Source organism: Magallana gigas, chromosome 10, assembly GCF_963853765.1.
Source record: "Magallana gigas chromosome 10, xbMagGiga1.1, whole genome shotgun sequence".
Lineage (NCBI taxonomy): Eukaryota > Metazoa > Mollusca > Bivalvia > Ostreida > Ostreidae > Magallana > Magallana gigas.
Window position 1 is genome coordinate 1,481,718 of NC_088862.1, and position 23,301 is coordinate 1,505,018.

The 23,301-nt window shown below is 37.9% G+C and overlaps 1 protein-coding gene across 1 annotated transcript; it reads right to left on the reverse strand.

Moving 5' to 3' along the window:
• Positions 1-11,841: 11,841 nt before the first annotated feature.
• Positions 11,842-22,802, reverse strand: LOC117689142 (uncharacterized). Its single transcript, XM_066073187.1, has 2 exons — positions 22,597-22,802; positions 11,842-14,738 (listed from the first exon to the last, which is right to left on the reverse strand). The coding sequence occupies exon 2, from the start codon at positions 14,543-14,545 to the stop codon at positions 12,494-12,496; it is 2,052 nt and encodes a 683-aa protein (XP_065929259.1). The 5' UTR covers positions 14,546-14,738; positions 22,597-22,802; the 3' UTR covers positions 11,842-12,493.
• Between the last annotated feature and the right edge of the window lie 499 nt (positions 22,803-23,301).

The following is a 23,301-nucleotide window of genomic DNA, read 5'->3' on the forward strand; positions in this document are numbered from 1 at the left end:
TTATTTTATTAAATTTTAACATCAAGGCGGCGCAGCAAAATTCAGCAAATCGGATGGAATCTCTAAATGAGACTTTTTCTGGCCAAGAAATTGTTTAAACAAAAACTATTCGATGAAAAGGGGTCAAAAACTTCAGTTAATAGGGTTTATTCACTGATTGTTTAACATGAATTAAAACAAAGGGACTAAATATCAAGTACTTTTGACACTAATATCAACAGTTCTAAGATAAATACATAACGAATGTAAGAGAACTTTCACAGTAGGTTGACTGTTGGTGAGTAATTATAACTTGATTTTATTTTCTCCAAAAAAAAATCAAGAATGGAGAGAATGTGTGACTGTTGCCATTTTCAAATAAAGAGAAAGGATGAAAAATGATTCATGTTTTTCGGTTGTGTCGAATAAAAAGTACATGTGAATAGTTTTAGTTGCCAAACTGATATTTTTTATTTATATCTTCTAATAAACATAAGAGCACGGAGAAACGATAATGACTTTTCGATGAGTTATGAGTTGTTCCTGGCCAATAGATGTATGCTTTGTCAGCATTCCATGAATAAACAAATGATATCATTAACATTAGAATCATCAAGTTAATAAAAGGTCTTGATTTACTTTTATAAATTCAATGATTTATTTTTTCCCGAGGGAGCAAGAGTTAATGTCTCATAAATTTCCGAACAGCTTTCGTATATGATACATCTGTATTTAATTGAGCTGTTTCCAGGAAAATTGCCTGCATGCACTAGTTGTTATTGTTAACAAAAAAGAAACAAACTGGTTTTTAAAAATCACAAGTGTTCAATGTACTCAATGGATTAAAACCAAAACGTTTCGGATTAATGTATCGGCAAATTACGATTTATTTATATTGATGAAACGACTCATTTTACTTTGATATGGTACTATTAGAATAACTGAAGTATTTTATACCCTATTTCGTTATTGATATTATATTAATCTTAAATTTAAATTAATTTCTCTATCTCAAAACTACTTTACAATGGTAAAAAGACATTATAAAATACATTAACATTTAAGATTTTGTAATTAAACAATAACAGCGTACGGGATATACAAGTAGAAAGAAAGGTAGCCTTATGTTTTAATAAATGTGAACTATAGAAACTACTGGGGTAGTGCATATTTCGTTTATTGTCATAATAAATGATCATAAATTCTTTTTAAAAAAGTTTCTATTGTTAAGAATTATATGTTTAAAACTAGTCCACGATTTATTATTATTGTTTTTATACGGTCAAGCCAGTATATATTGTTTTCCCTTGGACTGAAATGTCACATTTTCATTGGTTTAAACATAGCATGTGATTGCCTCATATATCTCTATATTTGTTCTGTGAGAAATAATATTAGGCAATATGGCCGTCATTGGTCGACGCTTCGCTTACTCATTTCGACATGTCATAGTATTTTATACATAAACTGCATGCCGTAAGTTCTTAAAGTATTTGGAGTAGTTGCCCTTTGAAATTCTTAAAAATTAGAGTAGTTGCCCTTAGAATATTGACGTCACATTGTTTTGTCTGGAGCAGAACAAAATGGCAGCGTCGAAATTTGCTCAAATCTCTGCAGAGGAAAGGGGAAAACATTTAAAATTGAATAGCAACAAAACATTGTAAGTAAACATGGGTGAAGCAAAGATTTTGAAAGAGTATTTGCAAGGTGAGATTGAAAATTTTGAAGAGTTTAAATGAGTTAAATTGGACGAAATGTAAGGCATCGTGTACATGGCTTTGCGTAGATCATCGCTATTTGTGAATAAATATGTTGCTTGATAGTCCTGGAGAAAACAAAACACTAATTAGGTTAGTTACTGACTCACTACGGAAATATATTGGGTTGATCAATCTCATAGACGGCTCGGCTTCGCCTCGCCATCTATGAGATTGATCAACCCAACATATTTCCGTAGTGAGTCAGTAACTAACCTAATAAGTAATATTGTATATATATATATATATATATATATATATATATATATATATATATATATATATATATATATATATATATATATATATATTTATATATATATATATATATATATATATATATTGTTAGATGTTTATAACATAGGAGCAAGAAAAAATGTTAAAATGACGTTGTGTTGAGTTTATGGTAGCTCCGGGTCGATGATGTAGGCAAGTTTGTTAGCATTCCAGGAATAGATTAATGATGTTTATATTAACATCAAAATTTTCACGTTTTAATAAGTACCTTGTTTACTTTCTGGGAAAATTTCAATGATTTAATATCTAATCCCCAAGGGAATAAGAGTTAATGTCTCAATTATTTCTGAACAGCCCCTGAATTTGATAAATCTCTAGTTAATTGAGTTGTTTCCATGAAAATTAGCTGCATACACTAGCTGTAATTGTTAACAAAAAAAGAAACAAACCATATATAAAAATATATATTTATAAAAATCACAAGTACAGTATAATGCAATGTTGCAACCACTACGCGGGTAGGTTAAGGCAACTCTAAGTTTAATGACAATCAAAATTATGATCAATTTTAAAACTGTTTATTTTAATGAAAACAGTGCGGAATATTAATACCAAGTTAATTTGTTCATCGAGATATTATTTTTCTACTTCGGAATCGAGTCAATCTTTGAAGCCGCCGTGCCATGGTATCACGTGACAGTAAAAAAAAGATCACTTCTTTACCTTAACAAAAACATCAAAACGTGTAACACTACCCCGAAGTTCATTTGTATGTATGATACATCAATTTGATCAGTATTACTGCTAGAATCCTATTGTTAATCGCATAGAATAAATGTTGTCATCATTAATCGGAAACCCCCTCAACTTCTTTAATTTCATTGAAAATATTAGGTATTTTTCATTTACAGCAACGAAGCCGAGGATTCTAGCAGCACTTTTCAAGTATTTTAGGTCATATACTTATGATATTTACCAAAATCATCTTTCATAATATTTGGGGTAGTGCTACACTTTTTCTTTTTTTATACACACTGACAGAGGAAAGGTCGGTCAAGCCATATTAAATGTCTATTTGCTTACCTTATAACACTCGCTGATAAAACAAAATATCTTTGCTTGTATTATTCTGATCATATCCTAACTGAAAATCATCTAAATCTTGGATAAGTCTTATTTTTTTTTGCATTGTTTACACTGCATTCCGATGATTTTTCTCCCGACATGCTTGTGACGTCATCAATGATAACTAGAGGTACTGTGAGCAAGCTCACAATCGATACCCCCCGCTAAGATAAAAATCATAATGCGTGTATTTTTCCAATTATAGAAAATATTGGATGAATCTATTTCACCGTCCTTTTTCCTCAAATAACAACTGCTCTATTTTTTTAAAACTGTTGGTTATAAGCAATATTTGTGTGAAGTAAGAACATTTAATGCTTCTCCATAAGAAATATAATGACCGGACACGAATTTTTCACCTTTTCTGCCAGTGACCTTGACCTTGCCAACCTGACTTGGGTCAAGGTCTTGACACACCTTTAGGTCCTAAGCAATATTTGTGTGAAGTTACAACGTCCAATAATTCTCCATAAGAAAGATATTGACCGGACACGAATTTTATACTATTTTTCCCAACGACCTTGACCTTGCCCAAATGACCATGGATTAAGGTCATGACACACCCATGGGTCATAAGCAATATTTGTGTGAATTAGAAACTTCCAATGGTTCTCCATAAGAAATATATGGACCGGACACAAATTTTGCACTTTTTCTGCCAGTGACCTTGACCTTGCCCGATTGACTTTGGTTAAAGGTCATGACACATCCTTAGGTCATAATCAATCTTTGTTTGAAGTAAGAACTTCCAATAATTCACCATAAGAAAGATATGGACCGGACACGAATTTTGCACTTTTTCTGCCAGTGACCTTTACCTTGCCCAAATGACCTTGGGTCAAGGTCATGACACACTATTAGGTCATAATCAATCTTTGTGTGAAGTAAGAAATTTTAATAATTCTCCATAAGAAAGATATGGACTGGACACGAATTTCTGCCAGTGACCTTGACCTTTCCCAATTGACCTTGGGTCAAGGTCATGACACACCCTTAGGTCATAAGCAATCTTTGTGTGAAGTAAGAACTTCCAATATCTCTCCATAAGAAAGATATGGACCGGACACGAATTTTGCACTTTTTCTGCCAGTGACCTTGACCTTGCCCGAATGACCTTGGGTCAAGGTCATGACACACCCTTAGGTCATAAGCAATCTTTGTGTGAAGTAAGAACTTCCAATGCCTCTCCATAAGAAAGATATGGACCGGACACGATTGCACAGACAGACGGACAGACGGACGGACAGACGGACGGACTGACGGACAAGGTGATTCCTATATACCCCCCCCAAATTTCGTTTGCGGGGGGTATAAAAATACGTTGTACAGAGAAATCGAAGATAAATTCAGTTAGAAGAGTTTCTAGTGGCATTTTACGTTTTTATAATTTAAACCGGAGATGAAGTTAAAATTTGCATGTTTCTGAGTAAAATATGACGTCATGCGTATTGTGACGTCATATCGATCAGAGGAATTTTTACCGCTGAGAGTTGCCTTATCATACCTGCGTATTGAACTTATCATTTTAATAGTGGTTGGGGATCCATTCCAATTCCAGAAGCAATTTTAGCTCTATTTGAAATACAACTGCATGTACTTTTAAAACTATTTTTCAATCGTAGTAGGGGGATAGATTTCTTTATAAATCCTACTTTGTAATCATTATTGAAACACATACGGAAGGAAAGAAGTCGTTTATAATTTTGGCAAACTATTTTCAAGTGCATGAATACTTTATCAAACGAAGAAGTTCGAATACACAGTTTGGGTATTATAGACCTGGATATTTAACGGAATGACTGAGACTATAAAATGAATGTACTAATGTTAGGATTGTCACTGTTGTGCAGAAATAAATAACACACACATATTGTTTTCATATAATTTTTATGGAGCATTATACACTGCAAAATCAAAGTACTGAAGAACTGATGGGAGTTGATTTTGTCGATGTTTATTTATTTTAAAATCAATGATATGTTATTTTGCATGACAAGTACATGTATGTAGTTTCTAATTTAAATTACGCAATTTTTTATAATATGAATTTTTCAACTTTTTCGATTAGAATGTCGAGAAACCTCCATATGAATCATGTTAAATAATATTTAAAGATAAAATTAATTCAATCAAACTATGTATCAGTGGTAAAAATATTTCTCGAAAATTGTATGGATCCAAGCAATATTGAACTCTAGTCTCGTTCAACCAAACGCTCGGCTGACACCGTTAATCTCCGACAAGGGTTTACGGAGACAGCCGAGCGTCGAGTTGAACGAGACTATATTGAACTCTAGCGTAGGAATACATACGACTACAAAAAATATTTAAATTGTTCGTACCATTTAAAATCTGACTATTCTTAAGGTATTTGTAAATAAGTTTCCTTGAAAAACAATGCTTTAGCATACATTACATCGAATTCATCAATGATTTTCAAGAACTAAGTCTTGTCAGGAGCAATGATTTGTGCTGAGGTCCAAACACTGTTTCAATTTCGGTTTGTCCGCGTGACTGCATAGGAGAGTTGATTAAAAATCAACTCCCAATAAAAATAATAACACCAAGGATTAATGCAAATATCATTGAAAAAGCAATAACCAAAGGGCATTTTTTGTGGAAAATGTATTTTTTGCTATTGCAATTATTATCTACATGAAAGATAGCCATGCCATGACCTTGAATTGCAAGTATTACATATTGGCCACTATTATACTTAAGTATACCTAGATACTGCGCAATGAATTGTGGTAATGAATTGTGGTAATGATAACTAACAGAATGAACTCTGACTCCTGTAGCACTGCGTAGTATTCCTAAATGATGTAATGAAACCAGGTGCACAATACAGGCATAATATTTTACTAATTGAGAGTTTATAAATACGTGTCATATTTGGCTATTCTGTGCTCTGGTACTCTATATTGAGTTCATGTATTGCATATTCTATTAAACCTTTGTAACCTTTATGCCATGTATGTATGAATGTTTTATGCGTAAGCGATGCATCATACATCATAGGTGGGGGACTCAGAGACTCGGACTCGGAGACTCAAAACCTACATCATGATATTATATCTGACAGTTCTGACAGTTTTGTTGCTTTATTTAGAAATAAAATATAACTCTGGAATTTGATCACTAAATGTTCACTCATGATCATCGTAGATTGGCCGAACTGATCAGAAATGTCAAGCATAAGTGAAATGTTATATATACCCCTGTAAAATGATGTTCGACTTTTAAGAATTTTTAGATTTTGAGAATTTGAGAAATTGAGATTTTTAGAGTAATTGTATACAGGGTTTCCGCTTATAAGATTCTTTGATTTGGGCTGCTTTTAATTGTTGTAACTTTGACTATACGATCACGCTTCAATGAAACTGCTTCTGAAAGAACTACTGGACTTGGTGATTAATATGTTTGAGCCAACCCTCAGGTGGATCCTTTAGACGGAAAGGTTACATATATAATATTTCACGTAAAGCTATATTTCAATTTTAGAGCATGAATCACCATCTGTTGTCTCGTTAATATCTCTTTCCGTCTGTCTTTGTCATTTTATGTAATTCCCTCTGTCATAAAAGCCTTTTAACGAACACCCCCAGTTTTTCTTTTCTATCAGAACATTAATCAGCATCTGTTGTCTCGTTAATATCTCTTTCTGGGTTGAAAATAAATAGTTCAAAAAAAAAATCATATTGACCGGCTTTAAAAAAATTCTCAAATCAGGTTCTTCACCACACGAGATGGAAACTAGATTGGGACTCAACAACTTTTAGCTTACTTGGTAATAACTTTTCTGTCAATTTTGATAAGTACTCGCGTAATATAAGGAATTTACAGTACTTCTTTGACTCAAAGTCGAATAAGTCACACCCCACTACAGCATACGGTAGGTCTGGAACTGGTGTTGGTTTTAAGGATTCCGGTGGTTGCGAGTTCTGGAACGTTGCACACTTCTCACAGTCTTTAACAAGCTGCTCGATCTGGGAGTTCATTCCCGGCCAGTACATCACTTCGCAGGCACGCTGTTTACATTTCACAATTCCGAGGTGAGACTTGTGTATTAGACTGAGCATATGTGATCGAAGAGTAGGTGGAATCACTATGCGCATGCCTTTAAATATTACCCCATCCATTACAGAGAGTTCACTGCGAGATGTCCAGTAGTCCCGCACACTGACTTGAGTTTCATTCTTTGTGTCAGGCCAACCATTTATGATAACAGTGTATAAACCGTGTAGCTCATTAAGGGTGCGCTCTCTGATATATTCTTGTCTTTCCCTGCTGACGAATAATAAGTCGAAAGCGTACATCAGCTATTTCAAGGTCTGGTTCATTGTTTGATAAGAAATGGTTTGTGGTCTTTGTAGACAGTGACTGGCTTGCCAACTATGTAGCAATGAAACATGGATGCTCCATGTACAACTGAGAGCATTTTCTTTTCAATTTGAGCGTATCGCAATGACACGGCCTTCCTGAATGAGGATTGCCCCTAGTCCATCTTTAGAAGCATTACATTGTATTTCTATTGATTTGCTTACATTAAAGAGCGGTCGTACAAGAGGTTTTGAGTCGGTCAAAAATCTCTTGGTGTGTTTTATCCCATTGGAATGAAATGTCAGCTTTGAGAAGTTGTCTAAGAGGCGCGTCTATTTCACTCATATTTGGAATAAATTTGCAAAAGTATTGCACCAGTCCCAGGAATCTCCGCACAGCATCCTTGTTTGTGGGTGCTGGCATATTGCACACTGCTTTAATTTTCTCAGGATCTGGACTAATGCCTTTGGAACTGATGATATGTCCTATGTAAGGTACTGATGTCTTGCGAACTCTGCATTTATTAAAGTTGAGGCGCAGATTGAATTCCGTCGCTCTCTTGATTACTGCTTCAAGGATGTGATCATGGTGTTCCCGATCCCGGCCTGCAATTTAAATATCATCCATGATTGCGAATGCTCCTTCAATTCCTTCTAGCATTTGATCCATATTGCGTTGGTAAATTTCTGGGGCTGACTTTATGCCAAATGGGAGTCTCAGCAACGGAAACGACCAATTGGGGTATTGGAAGTCGTAAGGTATGAAGATTTATTGTCAAGTTTAATTTGCATATAACCAGATTTGGCGTCAAGAACTCAAAATACTTTTGCACCAGGAATAGAACATGACACTTCCTCTACTGTATTCATGGGGTGGTGTTCTCTCTTAATGACCTCGTTAAGATCTTTAGGGTCAATACAAATTCTCACTTTGTTGTTCCTAAGGCTCACAACCACCGAACTTACCCATTTGGTAGGTTCTTCAACGGGTACAATGTATCCATCTGATTCCATTTTTCTCAGCCTTTCGATGATTCTTGGCTTTAACGATGCGGGCTGACGGCGCACTGGGTAAATCACACCTTTTGCATGTTCATCAATTTTGATGCTGTGTTCTCCTGGAAGAGTGGTACGGATTAGATCTTGGAAATCACTAAACTGTCCTAGCTGCACCGAATCACATTCAACAGTGTCCACATGCATAATGAGGTTAAGCTTTTCGGCTGTAGAACCAGCTATGATGTTTTCCTGCGAAACGTTTACTACCTCAAACTTAGTTGTAATAGGTGTATCACCAATATGACTAGTGAGTGGTAAGTCAACGCAGAATTCAGGACAGGTTTTGTGGTTTGTGAATGAGCGCAGTATTTTATGTGACTTCTGCTCATTGCCGTGTAAGTCTGCTCTTATGTACTGTGACATGATGATAACGTTACATTTAGCTCCTGTGTCTATGCGGAATTCTAGAGGTCTGTCATGAACATACAGTGTAACGAGCCATTTATCTAACTTACGAGTGTCTGATCTGTCATCACTGGTAGAAAGAATATCTATCATGGCATCTTCATCACAGTCATCAGAATTGGATAAGTCTTCTGGTTCCAATGAGTACATCTTAGCCCGATTACGCTTCATACAGACTGATCTCCAATGGTCTGGTTTCTTACAGTAGTTACAAGTGGTACCGACTGCTGGATATTTGCTGTGGTTAGTATCAAATCCACAACGTGTGCAAGTATTTCTTATTTGTTTCAGACTTCTTCTGTTTTGCTCCAAGATCCTTGGATTAGTTCTAGTTGTGATTGGGACATTTCATACTGGCGCCCTATATATAGAGATTTGGCAAGATTTAAGCCCTGTCCTTGATCAAGCGAAGCGGTATATAAAAAAGCGTAAACTGTCCCAAGTTATGTAATCTCGTATACCATACGTCAAAATTAATTTCATTCCTTATCATTTAACACATAAAACAAAACTAACTATTCGTACCATTTGCATGCTTTTGTTTTAACCGTAAATGACATTTTTAATTACTCCTTCATTAGTACAACATCCTTAGTAACAGGTGACCCAGATTAGAACGAAGCGAGAAGTGGCCATGGAGGCCATATTTGAATTTGGTGTATGGACGCTGGTTTGCGACTTCACAGTTTGCTTCTCAAATTTAAAGGTACAGTTGTTAAAAGCTGAATTAGACATAAACCCAGAATAAAGGAAATTTGAAGATTGCAGGGACATTCCTCTCGGGGCCGTGGATGCAGTATAAGAGGAAAGTTCGTGTTTGAAGATCGACTCAGGATTGGGAACGGTGTCTGAAATGACCGAGCATGCTGAAAAGGCTTATTTGTTTCCTCTGAGCCGTCGAGCAATCCCGGTTATAACCGCTAACAGAGGATTCATATTAACTGTTTTTTAATGTCCCGACATCAGTCTAGTAATGGGGGGGGGGGGCTTGCTCAATCAGATGCTGGCCAAATGTTTTACGACAAGATACATCCGCAATATTAAAACCACACCAAAATACCATCATAAACCTAGTTAGCTAAAAAAGTTAAGCGCTCTGAAAAGAGAAAGAACTATATATGATAAGAGTTAAATTTTGCCCCCATAATTCGCCATTTTTTAAGTGTTTCGGGTACAATAAAATGTTAACTAATTTTTTAGAAGAGTTGATATAAAATATATTTTTCATCTATTTATTTGATTTATTTGCACTCACTGGCAGTATATGACGTCAGAAGTGACGCCATTTCGCTAATTCAATCAAACTCAGCCAAAAATTGACATTTTTCTTATCTATTTACGAATCGGAAATATAGAGCGCATGCTTGAACAAGGACAATTTTTTTGTCACTTATTAGTCTTGGCTAGATACATCTCTGATTAAAATATTTTATTTGTTCAAGAATGCACTCTATGTTTTCGGAAGGAAAAACTGCTTGAAAACAAGCTGTTTTACGCTAAAAATGCAAAAATGGCGGGAAAAGGTTGTCTTTACAATGTTATATTTCTAAATTGTGGGCACTTGAACCGAAATGAATATTATGTAAACACATCACATACATATCTGTACTAAGAAAACAAAGAATGATAGTAAATTGATGATGTTCATTTTAGGGGGCCATTTTAGGCCCTTATCATATATAGTCCAAATTTTGGTGCAGTTCCAATCCTGGGTTAAGATTTGATGTTTTAGTAAATTAAGCATTTTTCCATGGTATTTTTATATCATTTATATTAATAAATACATGTGCATTTATCTGTCTTTTACATGCCCTGTTTAAAAAGCTTCAAACCCCCTTCTCAATTTGTGCTTCTTTTCGCAGAATTTCAATTTTTTTGTGTCTTGGAAGTTGTTTCAGTTCCATTTTTGCATTTATCAAAAAACTATTTACAGTCCTTTTAAAATTTAGATTATGCAAATGAAAAGATATAAAATTAATCATACTCTGTTCCCTTTGGTATACAGATGCATTCAAAGTGTACATGTACAGTAAGGCTTACCTGTAAAAAAAAAAATAGTTCCGGATAAATGTTGTCGAGGGGGTGTGTCCCCATACCAAGGTATGTTATACAATATAATAAATATTATCCTCTTATATCATTATGTTATATACAATAATTGCCTTTCTATGGGCTATTGTGCATCAGATTGACTTTGTTAAGAGGGCCGTGTTACCGAATAGATTTATCTCATTTGCTATAAAAAGATTTTCTTTCCATTTTGTGCTTTAATGAGCTTACGAGTTTTATTTACGTTTTTTGTTGATGATGATGTAGGTGCGTGTTAAACGTTACATTTAACGAGAAAGATCATCGGAAAGCGGTCACCGGTGTATTCTGAACAGTCTAAGAAAGAATTTAACAAACCAAAATACAAGACACTTATGATAAAAGTTTATAACATTATCTTCTTATATATGTGATAACACAAAATAGTTGGTAAATGTGAAAACATCCCAACAATACAATAGTCTGCGCAAAAAGTGATGAAAAAAGAATTTAAAAAACCAAAATACAAGACACTTATGATAGAAGTTATAAAATTATCTTCTTGGATATTTATTAACACAAATAGTTGGTAAATGTACAAACATCCTTAAAATACAATACTTTGCCAAAAAGTGACCTAATTTTGGCATCAATATAATTAGATACGAAACAAACAATTATATCTGTTTTATTATGTGATTTTGCGGCACACTGGCGCATCTCAAAAAGGTTGCGTTCTAAAACGTGAATGGTACATGTATTATTGGTTACAAATTTGTTGAGTTGTCAGCTTTATACCATGCAAGAATATTAAAAAAAACTAATATATTGATATGGACTGTTTTGCCTTAAATTACGTAATAATCTCTAATGTAATATATCTCTTAATTGGATAATGACATTATATTTACAGATAATGAAAGCTTTCATATATATGTTGTGTAGCCGAGAAACTACAAAACATATAGTTCAAATATCTGGTGTCTTACCTGACAATATGCGGCAGACAACAGACAATGGTAAAAATATATAAGGAAAAACAGGGTAACAGGTGTGGTGCGGTATACGGCAGGATCAGAACTGGAGCTCCAGTAGATTGGGGTGGACCATGTGACATCAGGGTAGACCAGGGTTAGAGGTCATACATAAAAATTAGCATACGTTGGGAGAATACAGTACGTGTTTACACTACACTCCTCCCCATTTTATAATGAAAAGACCAACGTATACTCTATCATACAATTATGGGAAAAAAGACCAATTTAAAGACCAACTTTATAGAAATATAATACCAACATATCCCTATCTTTTTAGCTCATATATAATGTATATATATATATATATATACACAGGTTTCCTCGCATAAATCTGGGCTGAAATTATCGGACCCTTAATGAAGCAGAGGAACACTTATAAAAACAGAGTAAACAATTATTATGTAGTGATAAATTCCACTCAAATTTGGACCGAAAAATATCCAGTCCTGGATCCAGCAGAAAAATACAAAATACATAACTATAGTGCATAGAGCTTACGACAGTTCTTCACAGTTTCATTGAGCAGATACCGCACAGATATCTGTTACTTGGATGCAACTACGGTGGCCACGTCACCAATGAACGCCGGGGTATTTATGTATCCACCACCTGGCTTCATGTAGGGGGAATCTGTTTCCAGCAACATACGATTCATTGGGACTGCACGAAGTCCATCAATCTGGTCCGTACTGAAAGTCTCCACGGCACCTGTGAATCCAAAGTAAACATGTGAAAAACTGTTCATCCACTCCTTCACCAGCCTCGCATCGCCAGTAAAGCAATGAAGATGTATTGGTTGGTCAGGATCACAAGACGTATGCAATATCTGCATACACCGTGCATGCACATCCATCCCAATCCTGTCAGCGGGAGTTCCACGCAAGTGCAGAACGAGAACTTTGTCCTTTCGGCTAAGAGTTAACACTTGACATAGAACATCTTCCTGTCGCCTCCATAACTTTACTGGCACAGTTCGGTCCAACCCAACCTCTCCCAGAGCCACTACATGAGGACGGTTTAGTAGTTCTTTCATATGGAGAAATCTGTCTCTGGAGAATTCCTCTATGTGCTTGGGGTGCACTCCCACAGCCACTCCCCAAGGTCGCTCAACAGACACTATCTCTGGATGGGTGGAGGGTTCACTATAAACGATCACTCCACCTGCGACAGATACGTCAAGTTGAGGATGTTGATTTCCAGATAAACTATAGGAAATGAGGTCATCTACAGATTTTCCTGATGATTTCTTCCAAATACGGAAACTAGTCCGATCCAAGTGGAAATGACTATCGAAGGCTTCATTCACTGTGATGATTTTTTCGTTGCAAACTTCTACGTCTGAACCATAGCTAACATCAATCACGGTGAATTCGTCCTCAGTTGAAGAGTCTACCACTGGAACTTGACTGTCCTCTGTGTTAGTAGGATGTTTGATATCACTTCTAACGCGCCCGTCTACACGAAATTCTTCGCGTTGAATAGGTGGTAACAGTGACAACAACACTACCAGGCATCTCCAATGGAAAAGTGCTGCGGGGGAATTAACAGGTGACACAGTAAATCCCTCTGGTGGTTCTGCCCATCCTTGAGGTACACTAAATTTCCTCATACAGGCGATGGTGTCCGGATGTACACTAGTGTTCTTTGGAATCCCACCAGACTGATTCACATAATTAACAGCGCTATACACATCAGCATTTTGTCCCAAGGCACTTATCACCAAGGATATCAACGATGAGTACTGGAGCTGGCATAACACAGACTCATCAATAGAACGAATAGGCTTAATGTCACTGAAAATTCTAGGAAGATGCTGGCGCTGGACATGACGCTTGATCTTTTTCTCCCTCTTAACACAATTTGGGAATGGACACAGCTGAGCAAGATGAGACGACGGTTTAGTTAGAACTGTTATGGATAAATTATGATCCATTCGAGCGCGCTTCGATCCGACATCCTGGGTACTTTGCTTTGCCTCCACATGACGTGCTGGGTGCATACGTTTACCAGGGTTGTGGATAACTGGTATGGGCTCAGGGAAAGTAGGTTCAGGTTCCCGTACATTCACCATCAATCCAGTTGGGGCTGAGATACCACATTCTTGATCCGCCGTGTCATGATCCGCAGAGGAATCTGCTTCACCATGCACTTCGGAAGAGTCCGAGATCTCCATTGAGCGGGCGTTTGAATCTGCTGCATTGGTACGCACTACTTCCAGATTTGGGTTCGTCTTAAGACGGATATCCACACACATTGAGGAAGTAGCTTCAGCAGTATGCGACGTTTTGGTTCTTCTGCTTCTGTGGTTACCTAGCAGGGAAGGAAGGTTATCGTCCACCCAACGGTCTGAACACAAAATGGTGGCAGTCTCCCGTCTGGTCGTCTCAATCCATCTACTATCTCCCAGGTCTTTGGCGAGTCTATACTGTCCTTTGAGTACCTCGCAAATAGTGGTATGTGATGTTCCATCACTGATGAGTCCAAGGTCATACACAAATGTTCTTGGATCAACAAGACTCCTCAAGGATGTTTTCCTCCTGACAAAGTCCAAGTAATGTTCACCTCTTTCCTGACGAATAGTAGATCTCCTGTACATTATGCACTATTTAAAGTTTACACAATCAAAATACTAAGAAAGTAATGAAATAATTCTAACTACCACACTATATTACCGAGTATGATAAAAGGTAGTTAAGTTATATTATGAAAAATGACCTAAATGATAATCTATAAATGTGACATAACCCTGGTCTATAATATACTTTGGGTACAGTATACTTTCTCCTCCACTGAAATAAAAGATAAGGCATATTAAGCACTCCAAACTTTCAGTTTGCAAATGACTAAGCATATAACTTAAACTGAAGATCGGAACCAAAGATTATGATTAAAAACATACCAAAGTAATTTAACACAAAAATATATTAAAAGATTAAGTCATATATTTACAGATTTTACCACACGAATACCTCAGATATCACTGGCACTTAATGCTCGCACTTTGGACACAAATAAAATGCTAACTGCTCTGCGAATTCTTTACTTACTTTGACGCAGGAACCATGAAACCAATCGCGACATTCATCACATTGAATCATGAATGAACCCGTGTCTGGCCCGCGACAGATACAAAACTGAGCGTTGTTAGTATCCACCGGAACTTTATTGACATGTTTTTGGATCCATTCCGGAAGGTGACGGTCTCTGCAGATCTTCATACGATCATGATTCATGGTTATAATTTTTCCGCGCAGTTTGACCTTGTATAAATACGCAGATAATTTCTCCACAACCACTCCAGGCCCTTTCCAAGATGGACTGAGTTTTCTGCACTTACCTTTAACTGTCGCAGTATCAAGTACGTAAACAGCATCTCCGACTTTATAAGGATGTTCCAAAGTCCGGAGATCATAGTCACGTTTCATGATGTTCTGCGTAGTTTTAAGGACATCTCTGGCGGTCTCATGTGCTGTGGTAATGGAGTTGGTCAAGTTAGCAAGATATTCATCCTGAGGTTGCTCTTCCCTCTGCCCTGGAAACACCAAATCTACTGGTTGAGTTGTTTCTCGACCGAGCATCAACATATTAGGGGTATAGCCCGTGCTCCGATTTACAGAAGACCGAAGGGCTGCTGCTATTTGTGGAATATACTCATCCCACTCTCTTGGTGTTTTGGAGACATAACATCTAACAGCATCCATCAGAGTTCTGTTAAACCTTTCGACTTGCCCATTTGCTGATGCTCTGAAAGGAGTCGTTCTGGTTTTATGGATTTCGAGCATCTTACACATTTTAGTGAAGAGTTCACTAGTGAAGTTGGTTCCCTGGTCTGTAAAAATCTGGAGAGGATAACCAAAGCGTGTAAAAAACTCATTAATGGCCGCACGAGCTGTTACTTCTGCCGTTTGCGCTGGTAATGGTATACACTCTACCCATTTGGTAAACTGGTCAACCATCATCAGAATGTAACCATTGTGGTTTTTTGTAACAGGTAGAGGGCCCAAGAAATCCAAATGTACTCTTTCCATTGGCACTCCTGCATGGAACTGGGTCATGTTACATCGAGCATGTCTTGTAGGTTTTTTATTCCTATTACATACTGCACAGGAGGTAACATAATTTTGAATATCCAACGTCATAGAGTACCAATAGAACCGCTCCTTAATTCGACTCAAAGTCCTTACCACTCCCTGGTGACCCGCAGCGGGAATATCATGACACAGAGCCATGGCTTCTACTTGCATGGTTCCTGGGAGTACGAGGACTTTACCAGTATCTTCAGTTTTCCACAGCATGCCTTGTTCATCCAGTGTGAATAATTCTTTGTTAATCCACAATGCTTTAGCTGCCTTAGACATAAGAAAAAGCTCATTATCAGGTTTAACTCCCGAGTCTAACCAATCTATCAAAATTTTTAGGTTAGTATCTTTATGCTGAGCCTCTTTAATGTCATTTGTGGAGTAATTCTGCAGCCACAAGTCATGGTTAACAAGCCTTACTTTGATTTTGCTTTCACACTGGGAGTCTTTATTCTCGGATGATTTAAGAACAGAAGCAAGAGGAATAACATCATCTACATCATTCAGGAACTCCCCCCAATTTCGGTGGGCACGTTGACAATAGTGACATCCCCCACACGCCAGATCTTGCAGTTTAAAATCTGCTCGGTAGAAGGGACACTCATTGTCATATTTTATCCTGGATAATGCGTCAGCATTCAAATGTTTCTTGCCTTCCCTATGCTGAATCTTCATGTTGTATTGACTCAATTCTTCCATCCATCTAGCAAGTTGACCTTCTGGGTAACGGAAGTTGAGTAGCCATTGTAGACTACTGTGATCCGTACGAATTGTAAACGGTCTTCCAAGCAGATAATAACGATAATACCTGGTAAAAGTCACTACTGCTAGCAACTCTTTGCGGGTTGTGCAATATCGTTTTTGTTCAGGAAGAAGGCCAATACTAGCATAGGAAATTGTTCTTTCTTGACCATCTTGAATTTGCAGTAATTCTGCTCCCAGGGCATATTCAGAGGCATCTGTGTCAAGGATGAAGTGACCTTCTTTAGTGGGCAATGTAAGAACAGGAGCACTTGTGAGAGCCAGTTTTACTTTATCAAAAGCCGACTGTTGCTCATCACCCCAGTTAAACCTATTCTTACCTGTAACTGCGTACAAAGGTGCGATCATCTCAGCAAAGTCCTTAATAAAGTTCCTATGGTAGTTGGCAAACCCACAGAAGCGTTCTACATCTTTGGTACAAAGGGGTATAGGCCAATTGTTCATTGTGTCTATATAACTTTGTCCAATACCCAACCCACTTCTGTTTACTGTGCGTCCTAGGAACTCTACTTCTTGTTTGAACAAAACACACTTCTTTGGTTTTAACTTTAGTCCAAATGACCTAAATCTTTTAAACACATCTGTAATGTTGTTGAGGTGTTCCTTAAAATCTTTGCCCAAAACAAGAATATCATCAAGGAATGCTAAGACGGTCTTCCAATGTAATCCCCGCAATACCAGATTCATTACTCTCGAGTATGTGCTTGGTGCATTACATAAACCAAACCCCATTCGGTTAAACTGGAACGTCCCATACTTGGTTATAAACGCAGTTTTTTCCTTATCCGAATTCTTGACTTTAATCTGTAAATAGGCCCAGTTTGCATCTAGTTTAGAAAACCAAAGATTCCCCGTCAGTGTATCTAGGCATTCGTCTACCAAAGGTAGAGGAAATACATCTTTCTTGGTCACAGCATTTAATGCCCTGTAGTCTATACACCAACGTAGGGTTCCATCTTTTTTTCTAACTAGTACTGGCGCTGAAGCCCATTCAGAGGTTGAAGGTTCGATTACTCCTGCACCTAGCAATTTGTTGAGGTGTTTTTCTTCTTCATCCACATAGCAAACTGGTGTTCTTCGCAACCGTTGTTTAATTGGCCTGGAATCTCCCGTATCTATGCTATGTTCTATTGTGGTGAAATTTCCTAGGTCAAATTCATTTGTTGCGAATACATCAGAGTATGAATGAAGAACTGCTTGAAGTAGGTCCCTCTCTTCTGAGGAAAGGTGTTCTGAAGACCTAGCCAAAAGATCTTTCAAATGATCTGGTATCTCAACATCTGAGGAATCTGTGGTGGATTCTACTTTCTGGATTTTCACTGTCTCTGGATCACTGTCTGGCAAGACTTCATGTATAGAGTGAGCAAATCCCACTACTTGACCCTGCTTTAACTTAACTTGTTTATTGGTCAAGTTAATCAGACAGAGAACAGGCGTTGATCCTCCTGTATGTAATGATCGTGGAGATAAGATAGAATTAAACTCTATTGGTTCAATAACGTAATCGCATGACATGACTGCACTACAAGGCAACCTCAGCACAGAACAAGGTGGCACTATTGCATTATTTGAAACTTTAACTTCTGCCACTTGTAAATTGCTGCAGCTGTCTATAGAACAACTCATGCGAAAACGCCCATGACCAATCTCGAGTTTACCATTACTCATATTGATGATTGCTCCATGCTGATAAAGAAAATCCAGTCCCAGTAACATATCATCTTCCACTGGTGCTACGTATACTTCATTTCCTGGAAATGTTTGCGACCCGATAACTATACTTACCGGCCCAACCTTGTAACCAGACATCTTAAGATCCCGTCCTGCTGTATGTAAGATTACTTTACTCAAGGTAGGTGGTTTTACCTTGAGAGATTTATAGAGCCCGTCTGAGATTATGGTCACTTGAGCTGCGGTATCAATAATCGCTGCCACAGGTACCCCATTAATACTCAGATTAACTTTGATATTTGACGAGGACCTCATTCGTCTGATAAATATCTCATTGGCCGGTCTTGTAACGTCTGCTAGGCCGCTGATATCAGGGATCGAAGAATGGCCTAATGCCCCGACCCCTTGTCGTTTCCCTCTGGCTTAGCACCGTCTTCGAAGGACACTGATTTTGAAGGTTTATTCAATGCCTTAAGACTTGGACAAGCATTTCGGAAATGTCCAGTCCCTCCACAATGAAAACATCTCAGATCTGGAGAGGGAGAGCGTGATGGAGACCTTGTCCGCTCAAAATTCCTCTGAGGACTCCGATTAAATCTGAATCTTTGTGGGCTTGCAGGCCTCTCTCTCACCAAAGCCTCCATCTTTTTCATAACGGCTTCAATACTACTGGCCAAAGATCCCATTTGATCCTCTAATTTGGTCATCCTTTGAGTAACTCCTTCTCCTTGAGATCTAGGAGGTCTTACTTGAGCGACGGTAGCGTGAGAACATGCAGATAATTCTGCATCTTCACCACAAACCGTAACTTCTCTTATATCCCTCCTTCCCTTTCCATAGATGGCATAATGATTATATTGGAAACTCTTGAGATTGTCAATAGTTTCCTCTATAGTCAACGGATGGAGATTAATGGCGTATTGCCCAGCCTCTTTGTCTGTGCATCCATGACATATACGCTTAATCGCTTGTTTAAGCATATAGTCCTCAGGTAGACCTTCATAAGCTCGAAGAGCCAGCTGAAAAACACGATCAGCCCACTCTTCCAGTCTTTCTCCAGACTCCTGAGACAAAGAATTGATTTTAAGCTGTGCAGTCTCAGGGATTTCTTTATAGCCAAACCTTTTCTCCATTTTTTGCATAAGGTGACCAAACCCAATGTCTCCGTCCTGTGAGATGATAGTGGCGTAATATTCACTTGCCCTACCCTCCAAACACCATCCCAAGTAATCTCGTGATTCTTGGGGCCTCCAATTTCTGATCTCAGAAAACCGAGTAAACTTTTGTTGGAAAGCCTTCCAAGAATCTAAACCATCAAATTTCAATGTTTTTGGTAATGTATCTATGCGGTCAGCTCTTCTGGGTTGCTGGTTTATGTTTGCCTCAACTGGCTGTTGTGGTTGTGGTGGTTGTTGTATGTTTTGTTCTTGTTGTTGTGCATGTGGAATTGGTGGTTGTACAATATTTTGCACATGCATGTTTGCTGGTCTCTGAGGTTGCTGCTGTTGATGATGCAAGATGTGAGGTGGGAATGGCGTATGTGGTGCGGGTGTTTGTGGCTGAGGCTGAGCTGCATATGCTTGTGGTACATGTATTTGTTGTTGCTGTGCATGTAACTGCGGCATAGTTTGTACATTAAGTGGTATGTGTTGTGGCATTTGAATCATGTTTGTTGCCTGTTGTTGCAGTTGCTGCTGAGCAGGCACTGCCAGTTGGTGCACCTGATTTTGAGTTGGCTGATGTTGTACTGTAAATTGTGGTACATGATTTTGTGCCAATTGTTGTTGAAATGCATTTTGAGGTTGCTGAAATGCATGTTGTGGTTGCTGAAACGCATGTGGTGGTTGCTGAAATGCATGTTGTGGTTGCTGAAATGCATGTTGTGGTTGCTGAAATGCATGTTGTGGTTGCGGAAATGCATGTTGTGGTTGCGGAAATGCAGTGTTTGTGTGCCATTGTGTTGGTTGATGATATTGAATGGCATTGCTCAGAGCTTGATTTTGTGAATGTGCCACATTGTATGTGTTCTGATGAATGTCATGTTGCTGTGGCAGTAAAAACTGGTTTGGATTGAACTGAACTTGCGGATATGATGGTTGCATAACATTGAGGTTAACACCCTGACCGCTAAACGGTAGATAACCGCTTTGGGGTAAAGGTGTACCTACAGTAGATGGTAACATGCTAGGAATTGCACCCATGCCATTAACTGGTAAATAACCGCTTTGTGGCATAGTTGCAGCCGTGGCATATGATACCATATTGGGATTTACAAACTGAGCATTTGGTACAGATGTACTGTTGTTTGGTTGCACATTATTAATCATACCCTGAGATGCGGGTATGCCAGTGTAAGATGGTACCGACCCCTGGACACCAACCAGTAGGGGATTGCCAGATGTCTGTGACGGTAACCCACTAACACTTGCATAACTTGATGTGACTTGATTTGGTAAGATTAAACCATGAGTACTTGACGGCATGTTTCCGACCTGTGTCTGGGAGTACGTACCCATAGCCATAGACGCAACTTGTTCAGTTGGCATCAAACCATGTGCACCCGCCGGTAATATATAACCGCCCTGTGCCGCGGAATGAACACCAACTGATACATTTGTGTCAAATATTTCAGATTTGACAGGGACACCTGGTGTAGTACATACCCCAGATGACTCTGACCCAGTGATCTGAGAATGTTGAGTTGACATTTTGGGGAAAGGTGCACTTGGAATGCTACCATATGTAAATATGCCTGTAGTAGGTTGCATAGTCGACCCTTGAGGCACACCGGTATAGAGTGTACAAGGAACATTATTTAACATAGTGTTTTCTGGTTCACTCTTAAACCCTGTACTCGTCGACACAGCAGGCCAGTTAAGTGATAATGTTTTTGGCCTAACATCCTTTGCCCCACTTTTCTCCCTGTTCTTGGTATCTATCATCTCTACCACCTGTGAACTGAGTGCACTAGGAGTAGTAGGAACAATTATTTCCTTTGATACATGCACCCCATTCACAGGCTCAAGAGATGTTAGAACTTCACTTTCTGGGAAAGATGGTGATAACTGCAAGTTATCCATCTGATTTTGAAGGGAAAAATTCAAATCTGGGTTTTCTTCATAGTTTATTACACCTGCATCTTCATCTGCAATCTTCGCGTGTTTAACTTGTTGTAATTCCTGGAGATTACGGATGTTTCCGGACGTTTCACGAAAAGCCACGATGTTTTTGGCTACTGCAGGGCCCACTCCTCTGATCGTTTGGAGTGTATCGACATCAGCAAAATTAATACGAACGGCGTTTTCGCCACCTTGTGCCATTTTGTGATATCTGATGGTTTACAATGTTTTATAATAGATAGCAATAGCTAATAACAAATGAAAACGATTTGAGTAATCTTTGGAATAAATTTTTGAAAAATTTTTAAGTCAAAAAAGTCGAAAATAAAATTGCCAAAAAATTAGAGAATTATAAAACGTATTGACGTACAATAATGCACTTCAAATAATTGAAAATGTATAATCTATTCGCAAAAACTTAGAATCTAAATGAAAAACAAGTACTAATAAATGAAAACCTCGAAAAAATTCAAAACCGGAAGTTATAAACAGTTGTTTACATTTAACCGGAAAGGTATTCCCCCGATACGTCACAAAATGGCGCCAAATATTTATAAAACAAAATGGCGTCCGTCAAAATGACATGAGGTTTGACAATAATACGAATTTTGCGAAATTACTTAAGGAATAGAATATTTACTAAATTTTCGTCGATAGTACGTTTAACAACGCAAGAAACCGACAAATTACAAATGAAATTATAAGTGAGTTCTGTACACCACGTTATGTATATCACCACGTGCTATAACTGTCAGCACGTCGTGACAAAAATAGAAATACACTAATAATATGAACACAGTCAAATTGTAGGAATAACGCACCTGACGCTTATAATAAACGTCCAATGCAAACAAATATTCCTAAGACGACAATGTGATACAAAAAATCCAACCGGCAATATGTTATCACCGTGTGGTCAAAAATATACAAAGATAAACAAAAATGTTTACCGGCGACGCCAATGTTGTGTAGCCGAGAAACTACAAAACATATAGTTCAAATATCTGGTGTCTTACCTGACAATATGCGGCAGACAACAGACAATGGTAAAAATATATAAGGAAAAACAGGGTAACAGGTGTGGTGCGGTATACGGCAGGATCAGAACTGGAGCTCCAGTAGATTGGGGTGGACCATGTGACATCAGGGTAGACCAGGGTTAGAGGTCATACATAAACATTAGCATACGTTGGGAGAATACAGTACGTGTTTACACTACATATCTAATTTTAAAAATATTCGAAGCATAATATCAAATTAATTTCTTGTATATTTGAAGTAACAACTGTGTGAACTGCTATGAGTGATATGACACGATTAGGATTTTTCGTTTAATAATAGCGAGCGCAGCTCGCCGGCGCGAGCGAAGCGGGCTCTAAGAACCAGTGTGCGCGGGAAAAAGAACGAGCTAAACCTACAGTTCATCAAACAATTTTTTTTGTCTCCGTCCCATAATGCTCTCTAATGTTTACAGTGACTTAAAGTTTGAAGACACGTTTTGGCGAGACTCAAAAGATTTGTTACATGCTTCCATACCTCCGTAATGAGTCGAGAAACGTAAACAAAGACGAACAAAGTCATGGATGACGTCACAGTGCACTCGCGCTATATTTCCCGCGATAAATTTAGAGGTGGATCAAACATTTGTAATGCGTGTACTAGCTATTTCAGTACAGACTGCGATACCCGCCTCATTGACGTATGATTTGTTTTTAATTTTT

Excerpts from the sequence above, each read along its gene's own strand:
- LOC117689142 (XM_066073187.1), bottom strand. The coding sequence starts at position 14,545 with ATGTACAGGAGATCTACTATTCGTCAGGAAAGAGGTGAACATTACTTG.